This window comes from Triticum urartu, chromosome 7A (assembly GCF_056163025.1).
Source record: "Triticum urartu cultivar PI428250 chromosome 7A, HENAU_Tu73, whole genome shotgun sequence".
Lineage (NCBI taxonomy): Eukaryota > Viridiplantae > Streptophyta > Magnoliopsida > Poales > Poaceae > Triticum > Triticum urartu.
Window position 1 is genome coordinate 597,114,198 of NC_141879.1, and position 22,189 is coordinate 597,136,386.

Genomic DNA, 22,189 nt, shown 5'->3' on the forward strand with positions numbered 1-22,189 from the left:
ACACATCCATGACAATGAGTTTTTTATTTACTTTCCAGTCTAGAATTTTGCATCGCCGTGGTGTCGTCATTTCTTCAGACAGCGCCGTCATCGTTTGATAGTGTTGGACGTTGCATATCTTTCTCTGCTCTCCACTGTTGCATTCAATACACTTACCAACACGTCTTTGTCTCATGCGTACAAGTAGCGGGGGCAGGCGAGCTCGTGTGCTCTACCGCCGCTCTCAATGGTTCTCCTCCTTCTTTAATTTTCTACGCAGCAAGCGGTGGAACCGTGGAAGGGAGAAGGCAGGAGAGACGAGGGGCGGTAGAGGACGAGGATGTTGACGAAGGACGCCTTTTCGCAATGACGAGTCCTTGTGTTTTGTCCATGCACCATGTGCACGGCTTTCAAGATCCATGATCCACGTCTATGGGCCAGTCTTTTTTTGGGCAATTCTTTCAGAACTGACCCTCTCCCAGCTTCTTCCAGAATTGTCACTTCATATTTTTTTATAATTCTTAGCTGATTAGACCTTAACTAGCTAGGAATTGTAAAAAAAATAGAGTGACAATTCTGAAAGAAGCTAGGGAGGGAATCAATTCTGAAATAATTGCCCAAAAAAATTGGCCCTATATATCAGCCACACCAGCCGGCCAGCCAGCCAAGATCGACCGGTGTAGTTTGTTCCATGTTGTGCTCCCCCGTTGCTGGCTCCCTCGTGTGCTCTCATGGCTATAGGGGTGTGTGTGCGTGTTAGGCTAGGTATATGCACCGAGGTGCGTGGCCGTGCTGAGTACCGTCTTGCCCGCCTGCCAGACCATAAATATCACCACTGCAGACTGCAGATGCACAAACAGGCCCTCAACCTTGAGCCGTCGCCCACAGATCGCATCTCGTCGACAAATGGTCCGAAGAAGACGTCTTGGCCTTCACCTTCTTCGACCAGTATCGGAAAGCATGATTACTATAGTTTCTAGAAGTGGCGAGGCAAGGAAGAACGAGGAGATAGAGGCGGCGGTTGTTGTCTTGTCCTGTTATCTACTCTCTTCGTTTTAAAATAGATGACTTAATTTTATACTAACTTAAATTAGTACAAAGTTGAGTCATTTATTTCAGAATGGAGGGAGTATATGTTTTTTCATCTCTATAAAAGCTCCTTTTACTCAATTCAGGCCGCCCGCTAATTGAGCTAGTTGTACAACTTATTTTAAAGAAACATAGCTAGTATTACTAGGTGTAGCATGTTTAAGTAGTGCCTCAACCATGATCGACAACCACCACCACATTGTGATGGTAAACTAGTGTAGTTCATAAAAGGGCACTAGTAAACCAAACAGATCTGGTCTCACAGGACAATCACAAACAAACAAACAGAAAGTAGGAGTTGTTAGTGTTCGTACCATTCATCATAGTAAATAAACAGGTTCTCGCCGGCAAAGAATTGAAATAGGACATTGCACAAAATAGCTAGCCCTGAAAAGGGCTCTTCTCCATAAAAGGGGTTCTGGATTGACGCAGCTCACCAGCTAACCTGCGAAAATGCTGCTAGCAAACAGACAAGGCAACTATGCGAGTGGATGACGTCTTAGCTTTACACATTGAAGGTTCGTTGGTTAAGCAAACTTTTGCAAAATTCAGTGGCTTAGAGGCAACTACAACGCGGTTCACCAAAACGCCCCCCAAATGTCTAGATCTTGACATTTTGACACAAAAACACAACCACCACCGTGCATCAAATGTCCGCGGCATGGCTTGGACGTCCGAAATCCACATACCAATAGTAAAGTTGAGAGAGGTTCGTGGCGTCCAAACATCCGCCACATAGACCGCTGCAACATGTTCATGTAATTATGAGATTCTCACATGCCAAAAAAAGAGTGTCAAATCCAACGGTTTTCTGCTATAATTGCTTCAAGAATGATGGCGTGTGTTTTAAAATGGCCCTAGTATTGTCTTTGTTGATCATTGAATAGTTCTTCTATTTTCAGTACATGCAATCCAGTGATCCAATCACACCTGAAAATCTTCTTGATTCTCCAAATTCCTTGAGCATTGTTGTGTCTGCGGCATCTGGTTCTCTTAAGTACTTCAGCCCAAACACCTTGGCCATTGTAGTTGCAAATCTGACCAGGGAATCGAGGCATGTGCTCCCAAACATCCCACGAATCTACGACTGTGCCATAGTCCAGCTTTTTCTTTTGAATTGTGTATACTTCAAAAATGAATCACTCTTTTCAGTATGAATGGCTCACTCTCCCATTCTTTTCAGCTAGGGCAGCAGCTAGGCCCGTATCTTTTCATGCCGAGCACCGATCGATATCCTTCGCAAGGGCAAGCATGCATCCTCATGCCAGCCGTGCAATTCTATTAACTAGAGAACCCAATGCGTCCAAGGACATTGTTCTTCAACTTTAAGTAATCATCATAGGCCCTGACAACTTGGCAGGTGCGTCCGAACAAATGTTGCCACATCCGAAATTACGTCGAAAATATGGCTCGATAGCGCATCAAGGGTAAAGTAGTCGTCGCACAACATCATAGGTGCATGTGCTCTGTTTCGATTCGACACTCGATACCCCTTTATTGCATGTAGTTGAGAACATGCTCCGCTGCATTCTTCGTTTCTCTCAAAATCACCCTCATCCTCGTTGTTTCATCCTCATTTGACGAAGACGAAGACGAATCCATGAACTCGGCATAGAAGCGCTCCTCGTATGAATCCACTGTGTTTTCTTCAAAGTAAACAACATGAACGTATTTTTTTTCTCCTATGGCATTTGTTGAACAATTGTTCAGCGTAGTGTCGCCCGTTGATGGCGTCGGCAGTGGCAGAGGGTACTGGGTCGGTGGCTGGATCTGGATACATAGGTGTAGGCCAAGGCGGGCAGGTGCCTGGGTCAAGCGGCGAAGGGTCAACAAAGCATGGGCGGCGTCTGGGGTGGTACGACAATGACGTCGGTCTTTGGGAGCATGGATACAAGCACATGGAGGGATGTATCCAAAAAAACGAGGGCTTCAGGTGAGCCGGGGGTGTCGAAGTCCGACGTGGCGGAATCCCCCAAATGGATTTGATGAGCCACGTTGGATGGTTAAATGTGTCTGAACCGTCCGATCCAAACATTTACGGGAGGTATGATGATCCACGTTGGAAATGCCATTAACCAACAACAGTAGCACATGTACCTAGGACTTTTTTTTTAATAATTTGGATTGCTTATCAAGCATACACGGTTCCGTCCTCCAAAAATGATACTCCCTCCGGTCTTTTTTACTCAGCATATATTGTCTGAAGTCGAACTCTACAAAGTTTGACCATATTTATATGAAAAGATATCAACATCTACCATGATAAAGTTATATAACATGAAACTTTAAATCATGACGTATCTATTAGTATTAATTTCACATTATGAATGCTAGTATTTTTTTTATAAAGTTGGTCAAACTTTACTAGGCTTGACTTTAGACAAATCTAATATGCGAAATAAAAAGGAGCGGAGGAAGTATAAACTTCGTTTACCGTTTCAAAGAGATCTCTATTTACATGATCCCGACGCAGCACGACTACTCGCTGCATAAAAAAAACTGATACTACATGGAGCACGGGCCGTGTACGTACGTCAGCCAGCCAGCCACCGCGTGGACCGTAGGGACGCAGGCGCGAAAAGGCCGGCCTTGTCCTGCAGCCACAGGAACTCGCGGTCGGCGAGCCAGACAACGCACCGCCGACCCGACACCAGGCCGCGCCGGCGCCCGCCTGCTGTTTGCTGGCCGCCAGTCTCCCACGCCACGGAGCCACGCAACCGCACTGCTGCATATACCACCGCACAGCAGCAGCAGCATCATCGTCCTCCACCCCCATTTGGGATAGCCGGACGTGTCCCTCGTCCTCCTCCTCTGCCGCTGCCCCGCGCCTTTCCGGATTAATTGCCGCCCGCAACGCCCAGCGCATGCACACGCACGCACTCGGCATAGTTTAGTGTAGGGTCGCCGTGCTCGCCCAAGCAAGCAAGGCCGCTACTAGTAGCGCCTCCCGCCTCCGCGGCCATGGCTGCACCCGCGCTGGCCAAGCGCCCCTGCAGCAGCCCATCCGCCTCCGCTTCTTGTCGCGAGGCCAAGCGGCTCCGCCCGGCGCCGGCGCCGGCGCCCATGGAGAGGCACGACGCCGCTGCTGCCGCTGCTGAGGTGTCGACGACGACGTCGCAGCAGCAGTCGCAGCCGCTGCTCCCGGGCCTGCCGGACCACCTCGCGCAGCTCTGCCTCTCGACGCTGCCGCCGTGCCTCATGCACGCCGTCTGCCGCCCGTGGCGCCGGCTGCTGTACGCGCCGTCGTTCCCGCCGTTCTTGTCCCTCTACGCGCTTCTTGAGGACGCCGGCGACGGCGGGGCCTCCTTCGCGGCCTACGACCCGATCGCCGCGCGCTGGGACGGGCTGCCGGCGCCGCCGATGCCATCGCCGCCCCCGACGCTCTGCCACCCGTCGTTCCTCTCCCGCCGGCTGCCGCTCCAGTCGGTGGCCGCCGCGGGGAAGCTCGTCCTCGTCGCGGGGTCCACGCAGTCGCTCCACCCGGCGCTGTGCCGGCCGCTGGTGTTCGACCCGGCCGCCGCGCTGGCCCCGCGGTGGCAGGTCGGCCCGAAAGTCCCGCTCGCCCCGCGCAGGTGGTGCGCGGCGGGCGCGGCGCGGGGGCGCGTGTTCGTCGCGGGCGGCGTGGGCGCCGGCTACGACCTCGCCGTCGCGCGCTCCGGGGCGACGTGGGACCCCGCCACGCCGTCCGCGCCGTGGGAGCCGCTGCCGCCGCTGCGGGACGGGCGGTTCAGCCGTGACGCGGCGGAGGCCGTGTGCTCGGGCGGGAAGGTCTGCATGGTCAATCTCCGCGGCAGCGGCGCCAAGGAGGGGGCCGTGTTCGACCTGGTGGCCGGGCGGTGGGAGGACATGCCGCCCGGCATGCTGGCCGGGTGGAAGGGCCCCGCCGCGGCGTCCCCGGACAGCGGCGACATGATCTTCGTCGTGGACGAGGAGCGCGGCGCGCTCAACGCCTACGACTGGGGGTCCGACCGGTGGACGACGGTCGCGGAGGCGGGGCGGCTCAAGGGCGCGGCCGAGATGGCCGCGGGCGGCGGCAGGGTGTGCGTCGTGTCCCACGGCGGCGCGAAGGTGGTGGTCGTGGACGTGACGCCCAAGGCGGGGAGGAGCAGGGGCTCCACGACGCCGGCGCCGCCGCGCATGTGGGAGGTGGAGGCGCCGGCCGGGCGTCGGGTGGTGTCGCTGCACGTGCTGCCCAGGATGACGCGCCCCGAGTAGGCCTCCTCCCACCCTCCCTTCCCGCCACTGTACAAAGTACAAACAAACTACAAAAACAAAAGGCTCTCCCTTTGGCTCGCCTTCTCTTCTTCCTGCGGCGACTCCGCATCGGCACGGTACTCCTATGTCGTAGTAGTAGTACATGTTCATTTTAGGAGCGCCTGCGAGAATCGATTTTGGTTCATGTGTTCTTCTGCCCAACGGCTACCAGCTGGATTTCGAGATTTTGATTTTCGAGGGGTAGACGCTAGATTTCCAGTTTTTGATTCCTGATTTCTTCTGTGCTGCTCCTCTGATCCTCTCTGTCCAGATTGCAAGGGAAAGCAGGATTCGAGATATTTTTTGGTTCCTTTTCTTTCAGAGATACTACTACTCCAGCACACACGCTTGGGAAGGGAACTGAATGAGATAGGCTGCTAATTTTCCCTTAAGCCCAATCCCTTTTTGTTCTCGACGAGCAGGATAGATCCGTTAAACCCAATGCCGGCACCCTGCGTCGCTTTGAGCCGGCGCTTTCTGGACGCCGGTGGCGCGCGGTCGCCGGAGAAGTCCCGCCACGCAAACCTGGTACTACTAGATATTTTCTCCGCCCGGCCATGGCCGCACAGCGGGATCGCCGCCGCTCCACGGCTTTCCGCCTTGATTCCCCGGCCACACCCGCCGCCATCGCCACGTCCCATCGAGCCCATTAACACGGCCCATGCACGCCGTTACCTCCTCAATTAACGCGCGTGCCCTCTCCGGATCACGCACCGGCTTTGCATATTCCCGTTCCTTTCACGTCCGCCGCGGACGATTCTCCTGTCCACGGGCCCGGCCGGCCGGCCGCTAGTCTCCAAACGGCGAGGGCCTCGGAAGGTGGCGTATGCCGGCGGCAGGATCTCGCGGGTCCAATCAATGCGGGCATTTTCCGGCGCTGCTGGCGCCTTTTCCCTCGGGGCCAAGTAATGGCGGGGCGAAAAGGGTTCGGGGAAAAAGCCGGCGAGAGGGACGGGGCGGGCCGGCCGGAGACGGAGACGCGCACATGTGGGTCGGGGCGGGAGGGAGGCCATCATGTCGTCCGGTCATCGGCGACGGGACGGTTTGGGCCGGGCGAATTCCCAAAAGGTTTGGCTGCTGGCCGAAAAGGGTCCGCGTTAATTGGGACGGCCGCCGCGACCGCGACGCGGTGTCTTGCGCCGGTTCGGTCATGCCTTAGCTCACCCTGAGAGCTCTCCGTCGGTTTATCACCCGCCTGTTTCCCAAACCGTGTGCCGGGGATGTAGAACAATTTTTTATAAAGGGTGTCTTATTAAGAAGGTCGGTAACTGTCACACGTATGACACAATCGACACCCGACCACACGAGTCGTGTGCTTGTACTCAGGAAACAATCGACATGATCTTGTGTGGAGGAACATTATAACTGCCCATACGTACGGGTGAATTTACTTCGTGCCACACGCCGAACCAACAACACCTACTCACCCGCACCCCACAAGTGTGGCAAGAAGTAATTCCGCCCTGACATTTTTTGATGGCAACTTTAGTTACCGCTGAATGACAACTTTAGTGTAAAGCATGGCAACTTCTCTGTTTCTTTTTTTGGGTTTCGTTCGGGTTAACTATAGTTGCCATGTGTAAATGACGGTAGCTGCTACGTGTGATCAAACCATAGTTGCCGTGTGTGATTAACTAGTTGCCACGTGTGGCCAAACCATTATAGCCATGTGTGATTAACTAGTTGCCACATATGCACACCAGTAGTTGCCGTCTATCATCGTGTGAGCGTCGTGTGGGCAAAGAGCAGTTTCGGTCACACGTTCCAGCGAGCGTCCTGTGTCTCGTTCGGACGAGGAGCGCCCACACATGTGGCACTAAGTGATAACGCCCACACGACGCTGAGTGCTTACGTGGCTCTCCACCCAGATGGCATATGCTTTGAAATTCGTGCAAATGGATCGAACGACATCGAGTGCGTGTGAGTGTGTTGATAAGTACCACACGTGTGGGTGTTATCATTTGGGTTTTTTAATTCAGTTTGAAAATACAGTGCATCATAAGCGACATCCCGCCTCTTCGTATCTAGAATGCACATAACCAAAGGTAACAAGTACGACTATAATATAAAAGAAAATAATACCACACATAGGCATTAGTGAAGATCTATAAGAGCGACACTATGACTATGTCGAAGGAGGAGGAGGTCCGATCCAAAGATTATGTTTTCACCCATATTAGGTTAAAAAAATCCTGGCTACCTACTCAAATCACGTACACACCGTTTTGAACATTAATGAATACTCCATAAGGTGTAACATATACCACATATGACACACATAAGGTTAGTGCGTACAACGAGCAATAACATGCAAGGAAGAACAGTGTTTGTCATTAAAAACAAAATCATTTTGACTTAGCAAAAGAAATCATAATAAGACATACGCTCCCATGCTTATTAGTGTCCTAAATCTATTTTCTATTTCATTCAGTCAGTGACCATATATATTGGCAAAACTTATGGGCGGGTACAAATTTAACACTATTTGGATGACTGGCAAAGTAAAACGTGCAAAATTGATTTGTAAGAAGGGGTGTTTGATCATCTCGTCATGAGCACTTCTTACTTCCTTGACAGTTGCGCCGAGCGAGGTTATCTTTTGTCAGCACGACACCTCTCCAATGTTACCACATGAATATCTTTATTTTTAGCGGTATCTTCGATTTCCATATTTTTAGCCATCGTTTATCACAAAAGACCCAAAACGGAAAAGTGCTACTTTACCGACATCAGGCCAACCCAAAAATGCAAGCCCCCGGCTTCCAAAAAGCCTGAGGCACTGCTTTTTGACCTAGATACTTGTTGTGTAGCAAAGCTTGCGAGGCATCCTCCTCAGTAAGAAGCTTGAAGACCATTACTGAGTAAGGCATCATTCTTGACCTTGAGGTCATGAATGCTTAGACCTACCTGGTCCTTCGGTGGACAACCACGCTCCATTTGGTGAGGCGGTATTTTTTTACTTTTTACTTTCTCCTTGCCAGGAGAATCTCGATCTGAAACAATCCATTCTTTACAAGACCCCTTCAGGCTGTGGAAAAAATGAAAGCATATAGAGAACCATGTTCGTGAGAACTGAGTTGGCCAGAACTAGTCGTCCACCAATAGAGAGCACTAAAGAACAAAATGGCATACTCATGGCACCTTTCTCCAAAGAGGAGGTGAGAGCTGCGTGTTGGGGAATGTAGCAATAATTCAAAATTTTCCTACGTGTCACCAAGATCAATCTAGAAGATAATAGCAACGAGAGAGAGGGAGTGCATCTTCATACCCTTGAAGATCGCTAATCGGAAGCGTTACAAGAACGTGGTTGGTGGAGTCGTACACGCAGCGATTCAGATCGCGGTCGATTCCGATCTAAGCGCCGAACAACGGCGCCTCCGCGTTCAATAAACGTACAGCCCGGGGGCGTCTCCTCCTTCTTGATCCAGCAAGGGAAGAGGAGAAGTTGAGGGAGAACTCCGACAGCACGACGGCGTGGTGGTGATGGAGCTGGTGGTTCTCCGGCAGGGCTTTGCCAAGCGCTACGGAGGAGGATGAGGTGTAGGAGAGGGGGAGGGGCTGCGCCAGGGAAAGGGTGTGTGGCAGCCCTCTCTCTCCCTCACTATATATAGGGGGAAGGGGGTGGAGGAGGCGCCCTAGGGTTCCCTAGGGGAGGGCGGCGGCCACAGGGGAAACCCTAGATGGGTTTGGGCGCCCCCACCCCAAGGAAACTTGCCCCCCCCCCCAAGCCGGGAGGAGTGGCTGCCCTAGGGGAGGCGCCCCCACCTCTCCAGGTTACGTGAGATGGGGTGGGAGGGGTGCTCAGCCCCTTAGTGGGCTGATATGCCCCCTCCCCTTGGCCCATAAGGCCCCCCAACGCTTGTCGGGGCCTCCAAAACCCCTTTCGGACACTCTCGTCGTCACCCGGTACCCCCGGAACAATTCCGGACTCCATTACCCTTCGTCCAATATATCGATCTTCACCTCCGGACCATTCTGGAACTCCTCGTCATGTCCGGGATCTCACCCGGGACTCCGAACAACCTTCAGTAACCACATACTATTTCCCATAACAACTCTAGCGTCACCGAACCTTAAGTGTGTAGACCCTACGGGTTCGGGAACCATGCAGACATGACCGAGACATCTCTCCGGCCAATAACCAATAGCGGGATCTGGATACCCATATTGGCTCCCACATGTTCCACGATGATCTTATTGGATGAACAACGATGTCAGGGATTCAATCAATCCCGTATACAATTCCCTTTGTCTATCGGTGTCTTACTTGCCCGAGATTCGATCGTCGGTATCCTCATACCTCGTTCAATCTTGTTACTGGCAAGTCACTTTACTCGTTTTGTAACGCATGATCCCGTGGCTAACTCCTTAGTCACATTGAGCTCATTATGATGATGCATTACCGAGTGGGCCCAGAGATACCTCTCCGTCATACGGAGTGACAAATCCCAGTCTCGATTCATGCCAACCCAACATACACTTTCGGAGATACCTATAGTGCACCTTTATAGCCACCCAGTTACGTTGTGACGTTTGGTACACCCAAAGCATTCCTAAGGTATCCGGGAGTTGCACAATCTCATGGTGTAAGGAAATGATACTTGACATTAGAAAAACTTTAGCAAACGAACTACAAGATCTTGTGCTACGCTTAAGATTGGGTCTTTTCCATCACATCATTATCCTAATGATGTGATCCCGTTATCAATGACATCCAATGTCCATGGTCAGGAAACCATGACCATCTATTGATCAACGAGCTAGTCAACTAGAGGCTTACTAGGGACATATTACGATCTATGTATTCACACATGTATTACGGTTTCCGGTTAATATAATTATAGCATGAACAATAGACAATTATCATGAACAAGGAAATATAATAATAACCATTTTATTATTGCCTCTAGGGCATATTTCCAACAGTCTCCCACTTGCACTAGAGTCAATAATCTAGTTCACATCGTTATGTGATTAACACTCATAGTTCACATCGCCATGTGACTAACACCCGAAGAGTTTACTAGAGTCGATAATCTAGTTCACATCGACATGTGATTAACACCCAAGAGTTTACTAGAGTCAATAATCTAGTGCACATCACCATGTGATTAACACTCAATGAGTTCTAGGGTTTGATCATGTTATGCTTATGGGACAAGTGTCATTCAACGGGTCTGCAACATTCAGATCCGTGTGTTCGTCACAAATCTTGATTTCATATTGTAGATGTTGCTACTATGCTCCACTTGGAGCTATTCCAAATGGTTGCTCCACTATACGTATCTGGTTTGCTACTTAGAGTCATCTAGATAGGTGTTAAAGCTTGCATCAACGTAACCCTTTACGCCGAACTCTTTATCATCTCCATAACCGAGAAACATTTCCTTATTCCTAAGGACAATTTTGACCGTTGTCCAATGATCCACTCCTGGATCACTCTTGTACGCCCTTGCCAGACAAGTGGCAAGGCACATCGCGGTACACAACATGGCATATCGTATAGAGCCTATGGCTAAGGCATAGGGGACGACTTTTGTCCTTTCTCTTTTCTTCTACCGTGGTCGAGCTTCAAGTCTTAACTTCACACCTCACAAATCAGGCAAGAACTCCTTCTTTGACTGATCCATCTTGAACTCCTTCAAGATTATGTCAAGGTATGTGCTCTGTGAAAGTCTTATCAGGCGTCTTGATCTATCTCTATAGATCTTGACACCCAACATGTAAGCAGTTTTACACAGTCCATCCTTTGAAAAACTCCATTCAAACAACCCTTTATGCTTTCTAGAAATTCTACATCATTTCCGACCAACAATATGTCATCCATATATACCTATCAGAAATGTTGTAGTGCTCCGACTCACTTTCTTGAAAATACAAGTTTCTTGCAAATTTTGTATAAACCCAAATGCTTTGATCGCCTCATCAAAGCATATGTTCCAACTCCGAGATGCTTACTCCAGTCCATAGAAGGATCTCTGGAGTTTGCATACCTTTTAGCATCCTTAGGATCGACAAAAACTTCTGGTTGTATCACATACATCCTTTCCTTACAGAGACCGTCAAGAAAACTTTGTTTTGACATCCATCTGCCTGATTTCGTAAATGAAAATGCAGCAACTGCTAACATAGTTCTAACATACTTTAGCATCGCTATGATTGAGAGATTCTCATCATAGTCAACTCCTTGAACTTGTCGGAAACTTCTTTGAGACAAGTCGAGCTTCACAAATGGTGACATTACCATCAGCGTCTGTCTTCTTCTTAAAGATCCATTTATTCACAATGGCTTGCCGTTCATCGAGCAAGTCCACCAAAGTCCATACTTTGTTTTCATACATGGATCCTATCTCGGATTTCATGGCTTCCAGCCATTTGTTGGAATCCGGGCCCATCACCGCTTCTTCATAGCTCATAGGTTCATTGTTGTCCAACAACATGACCTTTAAGACAGGGTTACCACTGAGAAGTTGTACACACCCTTGTCGACCTACGAGGTTCGATAGCAATTTGATCTGAAGCTTCATGATCATCATCATTAGCTTTCTCTTCAACTGACGTAGTTGCCATAGAAATATCTTTCTGTGTTGCGCTACTCTTTGTTTCAAGTGAAGGTTCAACAACCTCATCAAGTTCTATCTCCCTCCCACTCAATTCTTTCGAGAGAAACTCTTTCTTGAGAAAGGACCTGTTCTTAGCGACAAACACTTTGCCCTCAAATCTGAGATAGAAGGTATACCCAACCGTCTTGTTCGGGTATTCTATGAAGATACAATTTTCCGCTTTGGGTTCGAGCTTTTCTGACCGAAGCCTATCGACATAAGCATCGTAGCCCCAAACCTTAAGAAACAACAACTTTGGTTTCTTGTCAAACCATTGTTCATATGATGTCGTCTCCACGGACTTAGATGGTGCCCTATTTAAAGTGAACGTAGTTGTCTTTAATGCATAACCCCCAGAAAATAGCGGTAGATTGGTAAGAGACATCATACACCATATCCAATAAGGTTCGATTACGACGTTCGGACACACCATCATGCTATGGTGTTCCGGGAGGCGTCAACTGTGAAACGATTCCACCTTGTCTTTAGTGATTGCCAAACTCATGACTCAGATACTTTCCCTTTGATCAAATTGAAGGAACTTGATCTTCTTGTTATGATGATTCTCAACTTCACTCTGAAATTGCTTGAACTTTTCAAACATTTCAGACTTATGCTTCACTAAGTAAATACACCCATATCTATTCAATTCACCGGTGAAGGTGAGAAAATAACGATATCCACCATGCGCGTCAACACTCATCGGAACGCACACATCAGCATGTATGATTTCCAACAAGTCACTTGCCCGTTCCATTGTTCCAAAGAACGGGGATTTAGTCATCTTTCCAAAGAGGCATGGTTCATATGTGTCAAGTGATTCAAAATCAAGTGACTTCAAAAGTCCATTAGCATGGAGGTTCTTTCATGCGCTTTACACCAATATGACCTAAGCGGCAGTGCCACATGAAAGTGGTACTATCATTATCAACTCTACATCTTTTGGCATCAATGTTATGAACATGTGTATAACTACGACCGGGATTCAATAAACCATCACATTGGGTGCATGACCATAGAAGGTATTATTCATGTAAACAGAATAACCATTATTCTCTGACTTAAATGAATAACCGTATTGCAATAAACATGATCTAATCATGTTCATGCTCAACGCAGATACCAATGCAAACAACATTTATCTAGGTTCAACACTAATCCTGAAGGTAGAGGGAGCGTGCGATGGTGATCACATCAACCTTGGAAACACTTCCAACACACATCGTCACCTCGCCCTTAGCTAGTCTCCGTTCATTCTGTAGCTTTTGTTTCGAGTTACCAATATTAGCAATTGAACCGGTATCTAATACCCAGGTGCTACTAGGAGTACTAGTAAGGTACACATCAATAACACACATATATCAAATATACTTTTGTTGAAGTTGGCAGCCTTCTTATCTACCAAGTATTCGAGGCAGTTCCGCTACCAGTGACCGTTCCCCTAATAGAAGCACTTTGTCTCGGGTTTGGGTTCTTGGGTTTCTTCACTGGAGCGGCAACTGGCTTTCCATTCAAGAAGTTTCCCTTCTTACCCTTGCCCTTCTTTGAAACCAGTGCTCTTGTTAACCATCAACACTTGATGCTCCTTCTTGATTTCTACCTTTACGGCCTTAAGCACAACGAACAGCTCCGGGATTATCTTCCCTTGCATGTTATAGTTCACCACGAAACTCTAGTAGCTTGGTGATAGCGACTGGAGAACTTTTGTCAATCACTCTCTTATCTAGAAGACTAACTCCCACTTGATTCAAGTGATTGAAGTACCCAGACATTCTGAGCACATGCTCATTGGCTGAGTTATTCTCCTCCATCTTGTAGGCAAAGGTCTTGTCAGAGGTCTCAACCCCTCAACACGGGCATGAGCCTGAAATACCAATTTTAGCTCTTCGAACATCTCATATGTTCTATGGCGTTCAAAACGCTTTTGGAGCCCCGACTCTAAGCCGTAAAGCATGGTGCACTAAACTATCAGGTAGTCATCAGAACGTGTCTACCAGATGTTCACAACATCCACAGACGACGCCAGAGGGGTTGGCACACTGAGCGGTGCATCAAGGACAAAAGCCTTCTGTGTAGCAATGAGGACAATCCTTAGACTACGGCCCTAGTCCGCACAATTGCTTACAATATCTTTCAACTTAGTCTTTCTCTAGGAACGTATTAAAACAAAGAGCTAAAGCGCGAGCTATTAATCCACAACATAATTTGCAAAGACAATTTAGACTATGTTCATGATAATTAAGTTCATCTAATCAAATTATTCAATGAACTCCCACTCAGATAGACATCCCTCTAGTCATCTAAGTGATACATGATCTGAATCAACTAGGCCGTGTCCGATCATCACGTGAGACGGACTAGTCATCAACGGTGAACATCTCCATGTTGATCGTATCTTCTATATGACTCATGTTCGGTCTTCCGTGTTCCGAGGCCATGTATGTACATGCTAGGCTCGTCAAGTCAACCTAAGTGTGTTGCGTGTGTAAATCTGACTTACACACATTGTATGCGAACGTTAGAATCTATCACATCCGATCATCATGTGGTGCTTCGAAATAACGAACCTTCGCAATGGTGCACAGTTAGGGGGAAAACTTTCTTGAAATTTTAGTGAGGGATCATCTTATTTAAGCTACCGTCATTCTAAGAAAATAAGATGTAAACATGACAAACATCACATGCAAATCATAAAGTGACATGATATGGCCAATATCATCTTGCGCCTTTGATCTCCATCTTCGAGGCACGACATGAACACCATCATCACCGGCATGACACCATGATCTCCATCATCGTGTCTTCATGAAGTTGCCTCGCCAACTATTACTTCTACTACTATGGCTAATGGTTAGCAATAAAGTAAAGTAATTACATGGCGTTTTCATTGACACGTAGGTCATAAATAAATTAAGACAACTCCTATGGCTCCTTCCGGTTGTCATACTCATCGACATGAAAGTCGTGATTCCTATTACAAGAACATGATCAATCTCATACATCACATATATCACTCATCACATCCTTTTGGCCATATCACATCACATAGCATACCCTGCAAAAACAAGTTAGACGTCCTCTAACTGTTGTTGCATGTTTTACGTGGCTGCTATGGGTTTCTAGCAAGAACGTTTCTTACCTACGCAAAACCACAATGGTGATATGCCAATTGCTATTTACCCTTCATAAGGACCCTTTTCATCGAACCCGATCCGACTAAAGTGGGAAAGACGGACACCCTCCAGCCACCTTATGCATCAAGTGCATGTCAGTCGGTGGAACCAGTCTCACGTAAGCGTATGTGTAAGGTCGGTCCGGGCCGCTTCATCCCACAATGCCGCCGGATCAAGATAAGACTAGTAACGGTAAGCAAATTGAACAAATCATCGCCCACAACTGCATTGTGTTCTACTCGTGCATCGAATCTACGCATAGACCTAGCTCATGATGCCACTGTTGGGGAACGTAGCAATAATTCAAAATTTTCCTACATGTCACCAAGATCAATCTAGGAGATACTAGCAACAAGATAGAGGTATTGCATCTTCATACCCTTGAAGATCGCTGAAAGAACATGTGGTGCCCCCATGTTTGGTTTTGGTAATTGATGACAATCTCTATGGACTAATGGTTGCCTTGAGTTATATTTGAAGGTTTTTGTCCATAGGCTTTTCTTGGAGTACATGTGTTGGTTTCAAGGAGAGTTTGTGTCGACCAAGGTGCTATTCAAGGAATTACCTAAAGATTGGTCTTGTGAGAGGTTGATCAAGACTAAGTCAAAGAGTGAATCAAGTTGACCAACCCACAAAGCGTAGAAGATGTACCGAGAGGGATCAAGTGATCTCATGGTATGGTAAGCATTGTCAATTACGCTTTGTGTACTAACCCATGGTCTTCGTGAGGGTTCTTTGTGGGGTTAGGTTGCGGTGTGCAAGTTCAAGTGGAGCATCACGAAGAGATCAAATACTTGAAGCTTGCCGTCCTTTGTGGTGACAATGTACTTGTGAAGATGTGCGGAAGAGTGGCCCACCCATAGTGGAGTATGGGGGAGCAATCAACTAGTCTTCATCAAGTCAACCCAATCAAGAAAGGTGGTCCAACTTGAGGGAGTCAAGATCGTCTTCATCTAGCTCAAGTGGACCATGTGCAAGGCAAAGGTTTGCCCTTGATAGGTTTTCTATTTTACCAGTCTCATGATGGTAGTTGGGAGACTGGGTTATAGGATCGATTGCCGTACTATCAAGGGGGGCTCTCGATGAGTAGCTTGATCGTATCGTTCGCTGAGAGCTCAAACCATTGCATCCTTGCATCATCTTTATTGGTTCTTGTTTGGTTCTCTTTGAGAGTCTTAGAGCTTTTGGTCATCTTGATGACAAGCTTGAGTTCATCGAAAACGGAGTTCGCTTGCATACTCTATGATGTTTTCGTTGTTGGAGGTTTTGCCGGTTCTTCTCGGTTGGAGGTTTCACTCCTCTATTTGTTGGCATACCTCCCCTGCCTCTTCTTACTATAACCAGTCGTTGTTTTGATGCTACTCGTCGTCTTGTTTCCAACAAGCTTGAGTTTGCTCAATTCGGAGCTCATATGCAGAAGTTATGGCAGTTCTTGTTCTCTTGAGTGTGGTTTTGTCAGGGTCCGCGTTGGAAAGGTTTGGGTGGATTCATCACGTACACGTCTCCTTCTTTCCCCCTCCTTCTTCCTTGGAGCTTCCTTCGTTTTCTTGCCTCCCTTGTGTGGCTGCCGTTGTTGGTTGCGGTAGTACTGCTCCCAGGAAAGCGGTAGTACCGTAGGCATCAGCGGTAGTACCGTGCAGTGGCACGGTAGTACCGCTCCCCTGGAGCCGCACTACCGCTGCCCACCAGGCTAGTGCCGCCCCTTTGCGGTAGTAGGAGCGGATGTAATTTTTTACATCCGCACCTACCGCAGTAGTACCGCTTTCGTCGTGCGGTAGTATCGCGCTATGCGGTCAGGCAGTAGTACCGCCCCTCGGCAGTACTACTGTGTCGGGTTTTTGCTACTTCCGTTTCTTTCCGGAAGTAGGCACGGAAGTTTCCCTTTTCCCCTGGCTGGGACTTTTGCCTCGCGGTAGTACCGCATGGGGGGCGCGGTAGTACCGCGCGTGCGGAAGTTCCGCCCCCAGCTCCTGTGCGTCTGTTTATCGGTTCCGTGCTGGGGTTGCGGCAGTACCGTGGGTCGGTACGGTAGTACCGCACAGCCGTGCGGTAGTACCGCTTGGATGCAAGCAGTAGTACCGCGCGGCCTTGCGGTAGTACCGCTGGCCAGGCGCGGTAGTACCGCTGGCCGCGGGCTGGTTGGTGGGTAACGATTGGATTTTTCCCCACCTATAAAAGGGGGTCTTCTTCCCCAATGAACCTTATCTTTCGAGCTCGTTTTTGCCCCCATTGTTGACCTTCTTTGAGCTTGCTAACTCTCAATCCCTCCATGGATTCTTGCTAGTTTTTGAGGGAAAAGAGAGAGGAGATCTAGATCCACATTTCCACCAATCACTTTCTCCTCGATGTGAGGGGAACCCCTTGGATCTAGATCTTGGAGTTCTTGGTGTTCTCCTTCTTGTTCTTCCTCTCATTTTCCTCCCTAGCATTAGTTGCTCCGGTGGGATTTGAGAGAGAAGGACTTGGGCACTCCGTGTGCCCTTGCCATTGCATTTGGTCCATCGGTTTGAGTTCTTCACGGTGATACGTGGAAGTGAAGTTTGAGAAGCTTATTTCTCTTGGGTGTTTGGGCACCCTAGAGCTTATTCCTCTTGGGTGCCTTGGCGCCCTAGACGGTTGGTGTTGTTCGGAGCTCAATCATTATGGTGTAAAGCTCCGGGCAAGCGTCGGGGTCTCCAATTAGGTTGTGGAGATCGCCCCGAGCAATTTTACGGGTACCGGTGACCGCCCCCAAGGGTTGCCAAAGTGTACGGGTTCGGTGACCGCTCCCAAGGGTTGCCATTTGTACGGGTTCGGTGACCGCCCTCAAGGGTCCCTTAGTGGAATCACAGCATCTTGCATTGTGCGAGGGCGTGAGGAGATTACGGTGGCCCTAGTGGCTTCTTGGGGAGCATTGTGCCTCCACACTGCTCCAAACGGAGATTAGCATCCGCAAGGGTGTGAACTTCGGGATACATCGTCGTCTCCGCGTGCCTCGGTTATCTCTTACCCAAGCTCTTTACTTATGCACTTTACTTTGTGATAGCCATATTGTTTCTTATCATATATCTTGCTATCACCTAGTAGTTTATCTTGCTTAGCATAAGTTGTTGGTGCACATAGGTGAACCTAGTTGTTGTAGGTTTTGTGCTTGACAAATTAACCGCTAGGTTTATTCCGCATTTGTTCAAGCCTAAACCGTAATTATTTTAAAACGCCTATTCACCCCCCCTCTAGGCGACATCCACGATCTTTCAATCGCTAAGCGGAAGCGTTACAAGAACGCGGTTGGTGGAGTCGTACACGCAGCGATTCAGATCGCGGTCGATTCCGATCTAAGCACCGAACAACGGTGCCTCCGCGTTCAACACACGTACAGCCCGGGGACGTCTCCTCCTTCTTGATCCAGCAAGGGGAGAGGAGAAGTTGAGGGAGAACTCCAACAGCACGATGCTGTGGTGGTGATGGAGCTCGTGGTTCTTCGGCAGGGCTTCGCCAAGCGCTACGGAGGAGGATGGGGTGTATGAGAGGGGGAGGGGCTGCGGCAGGGGAAGGGTGTGTAGCTGCCCTCTCTCTCCCTCACTATATATAGGGGGAAGGGGGTGGAGGAGGCGCCCTAGGGTTCCCTAGGGGAGGGCAGCGGCCACAGGGGAAACCCTAGATGGGTTTGGGCGCCCCCACCCCTAGGGAACTTGCCCCCCAAGCCGGGAGGGGTGGCTGCCCTAGGGGAGGCGCCCCCACCTCTCCAAGTTACATGAGATCGGGTGGGAGGGGCGCTCAGCCCCTTAGTGGGCTGATGTTCCCCCTCCCCTTGGCCCATAAGGCCCCCCAACGCTTGTCGGGGCCTCCGAAACCCCTTTTGGACACGTTGGTCGTCACTCGGTACCTCTGGAACAATTCCGGACTCCAATACCCTTCATCCAATATATCGATCTTCACCTCCGGACCATTCCGGAACTCCTCGTCATGTCCGGGATCTCATCCGGAACTCCGAAGAACTTTCGGTAACCACATACTATTTCCCATAACAACTCTAGCGTCACCGAACCTTAATTGTGTAGACCCTACGGGTTCGGGAACCATGCAGACATGACCGAGACATCTCTCCGGCCAATAACCAATAGCAGGATCTGGATACCCATATTGGCTCCCACATGTTCCACGATGATCTCATCGGATGAACCACGATGTCGGGGATTCAATTAATCCCGTATACAATTCCCTTTGTCTATCGGTATGTTACTTGCCCGAGATTCGATCGTCGGTATCCCCATACCTCGTTCAATCTTGTTACTGGCAAGTCACTTTACTCGTTCTGTAACGCATGATCCCGTGGCTAACTCCTTAGTCACATTGAGCTCTTTATGATGATGCATTACCGAGTGGGCCCAGAGATACCTCTCCGTCATACGGAGTGACAAATCCCAGTCTCGATTCGTGCCAACCCAACAGACACTTTCAGAGATACCTGTTGTGCACCTTTATAGCCACCCAGTTATGTTGTGACGTTTGATACACCCAAAGCATTCCTACGGTATCCGTAAGTTGCACAATCTCATGGTCTAAGGAAATGATACTTGACATTAGAAAAGCTTTAGCAAACGACCTACAGGATCTTGTGCTACGCTTAAGATTGGGTCTTGTCCATCACATCATTCTCCTAATGATGTGATCCCGTTATCAATGACATCCAATGTCCATGGTGAGGAAACCATGACCATCTATTGATCAACGAGCTAGTCAGCTAGAGGCTTACTAGGGACATATTACGATCTATGTATTCACACATGTATTATGATTTCCGGTTAATACAATTATAGCATGAACAATAGACAATTATCATGAACAAGGAAATATAATAATTACCATTTTATTATTGCCTCTAGGGCATGTTTCCAACACTGCGGTGTTTCAAATTATTAAACCCATTAAGAGGCGCTAGAATGATGGCCAACCAGCTACGCCATGTGGCGCATGCTGGTTGGTCACGATGAGAAAGTTTTTGAGTTTTTTTAAATGGTAGGGAGACGTGTTTTCAAGAAAAGTTTTTCCAGGTTTTTTCTTTTTCCTTTTAAGATGGTAGTGATGTCCACGTCACGCAAGAGTATTTTTTTAAAAATTGACATGATGGTGAGGTGCGCATAGCTTCCTCTCAAACGGCCCGCAATGGCGGGCCCCAACCACTAGTGAAACATAACAAAGCTCCAGATCCTAAATGTTTCCCAAGCAGATTTCTATCAGAATTTCTAGGATGTCATTAAGATGGATCTTATCGAGTTGCTTCAATATTCTTCGTGCGGGTTGGCTTGATCTATCCAGGCTAAATTTTGGTGTGATAATTTTGTTGCCCAAAATCAAGAAGGCTGGACGAATCCAGCAATGAAGACCCATATGCCTTCTTAATTTCAGCTTCAAAATTTTCACAAAAGTGGCTAACAATAGGATCAATGTGGTTGCTGACCGTGTGATTCGACCATCTCAAACGGTTTTCTTGCAAGTAAGGAACATACTCGATGAGATTGTTAACGAGATGCACCGAAAGAACATAAGTGGGATTGTCTTTAAAACTAATTCGAACAAGCCTGCGACAAAGTAAAGTGCTCATTTCTTCAACACACCCTCTGAATGTAAGGTTTCTCCAAGGAATGATGCGAATGGGTCCAAAATTTTATTTAGGAAGGTAGCATGGCTATTAAAGCTAATGACGACCTAGGTCATTACTTCCAAACTAAAAAGGGACTACGTCATGCCGACCTGCTATATATACAAGGAAAGTACTTGTACATATTCACAGTTGTGGGACAATTTGGCTCTGTCGAAGCAATGGGTTCTAGTGTTTGCCATCGCACGGATCCGAGAGTTTTAGTCGTTACAATTGTGAACATGGTGAAAAATCCTCTAGGTGAAGTTACTGGTGCCTGGTGGATGGGTCATCATCCACAAAATCCACAACGAAACTAGATGATTCCCTGCGTGTTGCAACCGAAACACTAAGAGACATGTAGTTATGCAATGTTATTACTGCATCCTAGCATTTTTTTGTCAAGTTAGCAACTTAATGGTTTGAAGAGTTTTTTTATTAAATTAAATTAATTTTCTAATGGAAAAACAGATCAGGTCAGGTTGTCAGTTTAATATGTGACATTACTTATTTTTCATTGCTACAAACATATCTTCAGAAGTCTTGTAGTATTGTAGAATTTTTCAAGAAAAACGTTTTAGTATTTACGAATGAGTGTGGCTAGATCTCAGTTAACCAAGACTTAACCAAGTCTCAGTCATGTGCTATACTAGTGCGTTGGTTCTATGGGGCCTTAACACGACGACTTCCCGACTGTCTACTACAACAAGACTTGTCCGGCTCCGGCGAGGGAGGGGCGATGACAGCAGCGCGCCTTTGGCTCGCTTCAGTGCTTGTAATCGTCGCTAGGTGGTTTACGGATCTGGATGTACTTTTTATTATTTCTAGCATTCGTTGTACTATCATGATTGAAGATGAATAGATTGGAAGTTTTTCCTGCAAAAAAAGGAAGAAATAAAAAATTAAAAGAAAAATTTGCACGGATCTTCATATATGAATATAGTAGATTTAGCAATCCCATTTACCAATAAATGACACACCAGCCAATACTTTTATGCACGTATTGGATTTCCACTTTTTAATTCATTCTAATGGTTGATGTCCATTGCCAATTCCAGTTAATGCTACACGCACGGGTGTTTTTTTACATAGAATTACAGGGATGCTTAGATGGAATAAACTGATTGGAAGAAAAAGGCATGAGGGGCCCACACCCCCTGAAAATCAAATAGGGGGCGATGGAGATTAGTTAGCGATAGTATCCCGTAAAACGCCCGTATTACTCCGTTGATATAGAATTTTCGCATGTTAATGGCATGAGTTTGTCTAAGAGGCATGACGTGGATAATTACATAACTAATTATGATGTGACAAACATGCATGACTTTTTTTTTGCGGGGCCAAACATGCATGGCTTTTTTTTTGCGGGGCCAAACATGCATGGCCTGATGAAATGGGAGCGTGCACGTTGTAAGAATTAAAGTTAACGGATGTGGTGCATGGATGTAATAATGCTAATGGATGCTTAATAG

The 22,189-nt window shown here is 47.9% G+C and overlaps 1 protein-coding gene across 1 annotated transcript; it reads left to right on the forward strand.

Annotated features, from left to right (window-relative positions):
- Positions 1-3,512: 3,512 nt before the first annotated feature.
- LOC125524256 (F-box/kelch-repeat protein SKIP25-like) lies at positions 3,513-5,660 on the forward strand. Its single transcript, XM_048689333.2, has one exon. The coding sequence runs from the start codon at positions 4,030-4,032 to the stop codon at positions 5,281-5,283; it is 1,254 nt and encodes a 417-aa protein (XP_048545290.1). The 5' UTR covers positions 3,513-4,029; the 3' UTR covers positions 5,284-5,660.
- Positions 5,661-22,189: the final 16,529 nt, after the last annotated feature.

Excerpts from the sequence above, each read along its gene's own strand:
- LOC125524256 (XM_048689333.2), top strand. The coding sequence starts at position 4,030 with ATGGCTGCACCCGCGCTGGCCAAGCGCCCCTGCAGCAGCCCATCCGCC.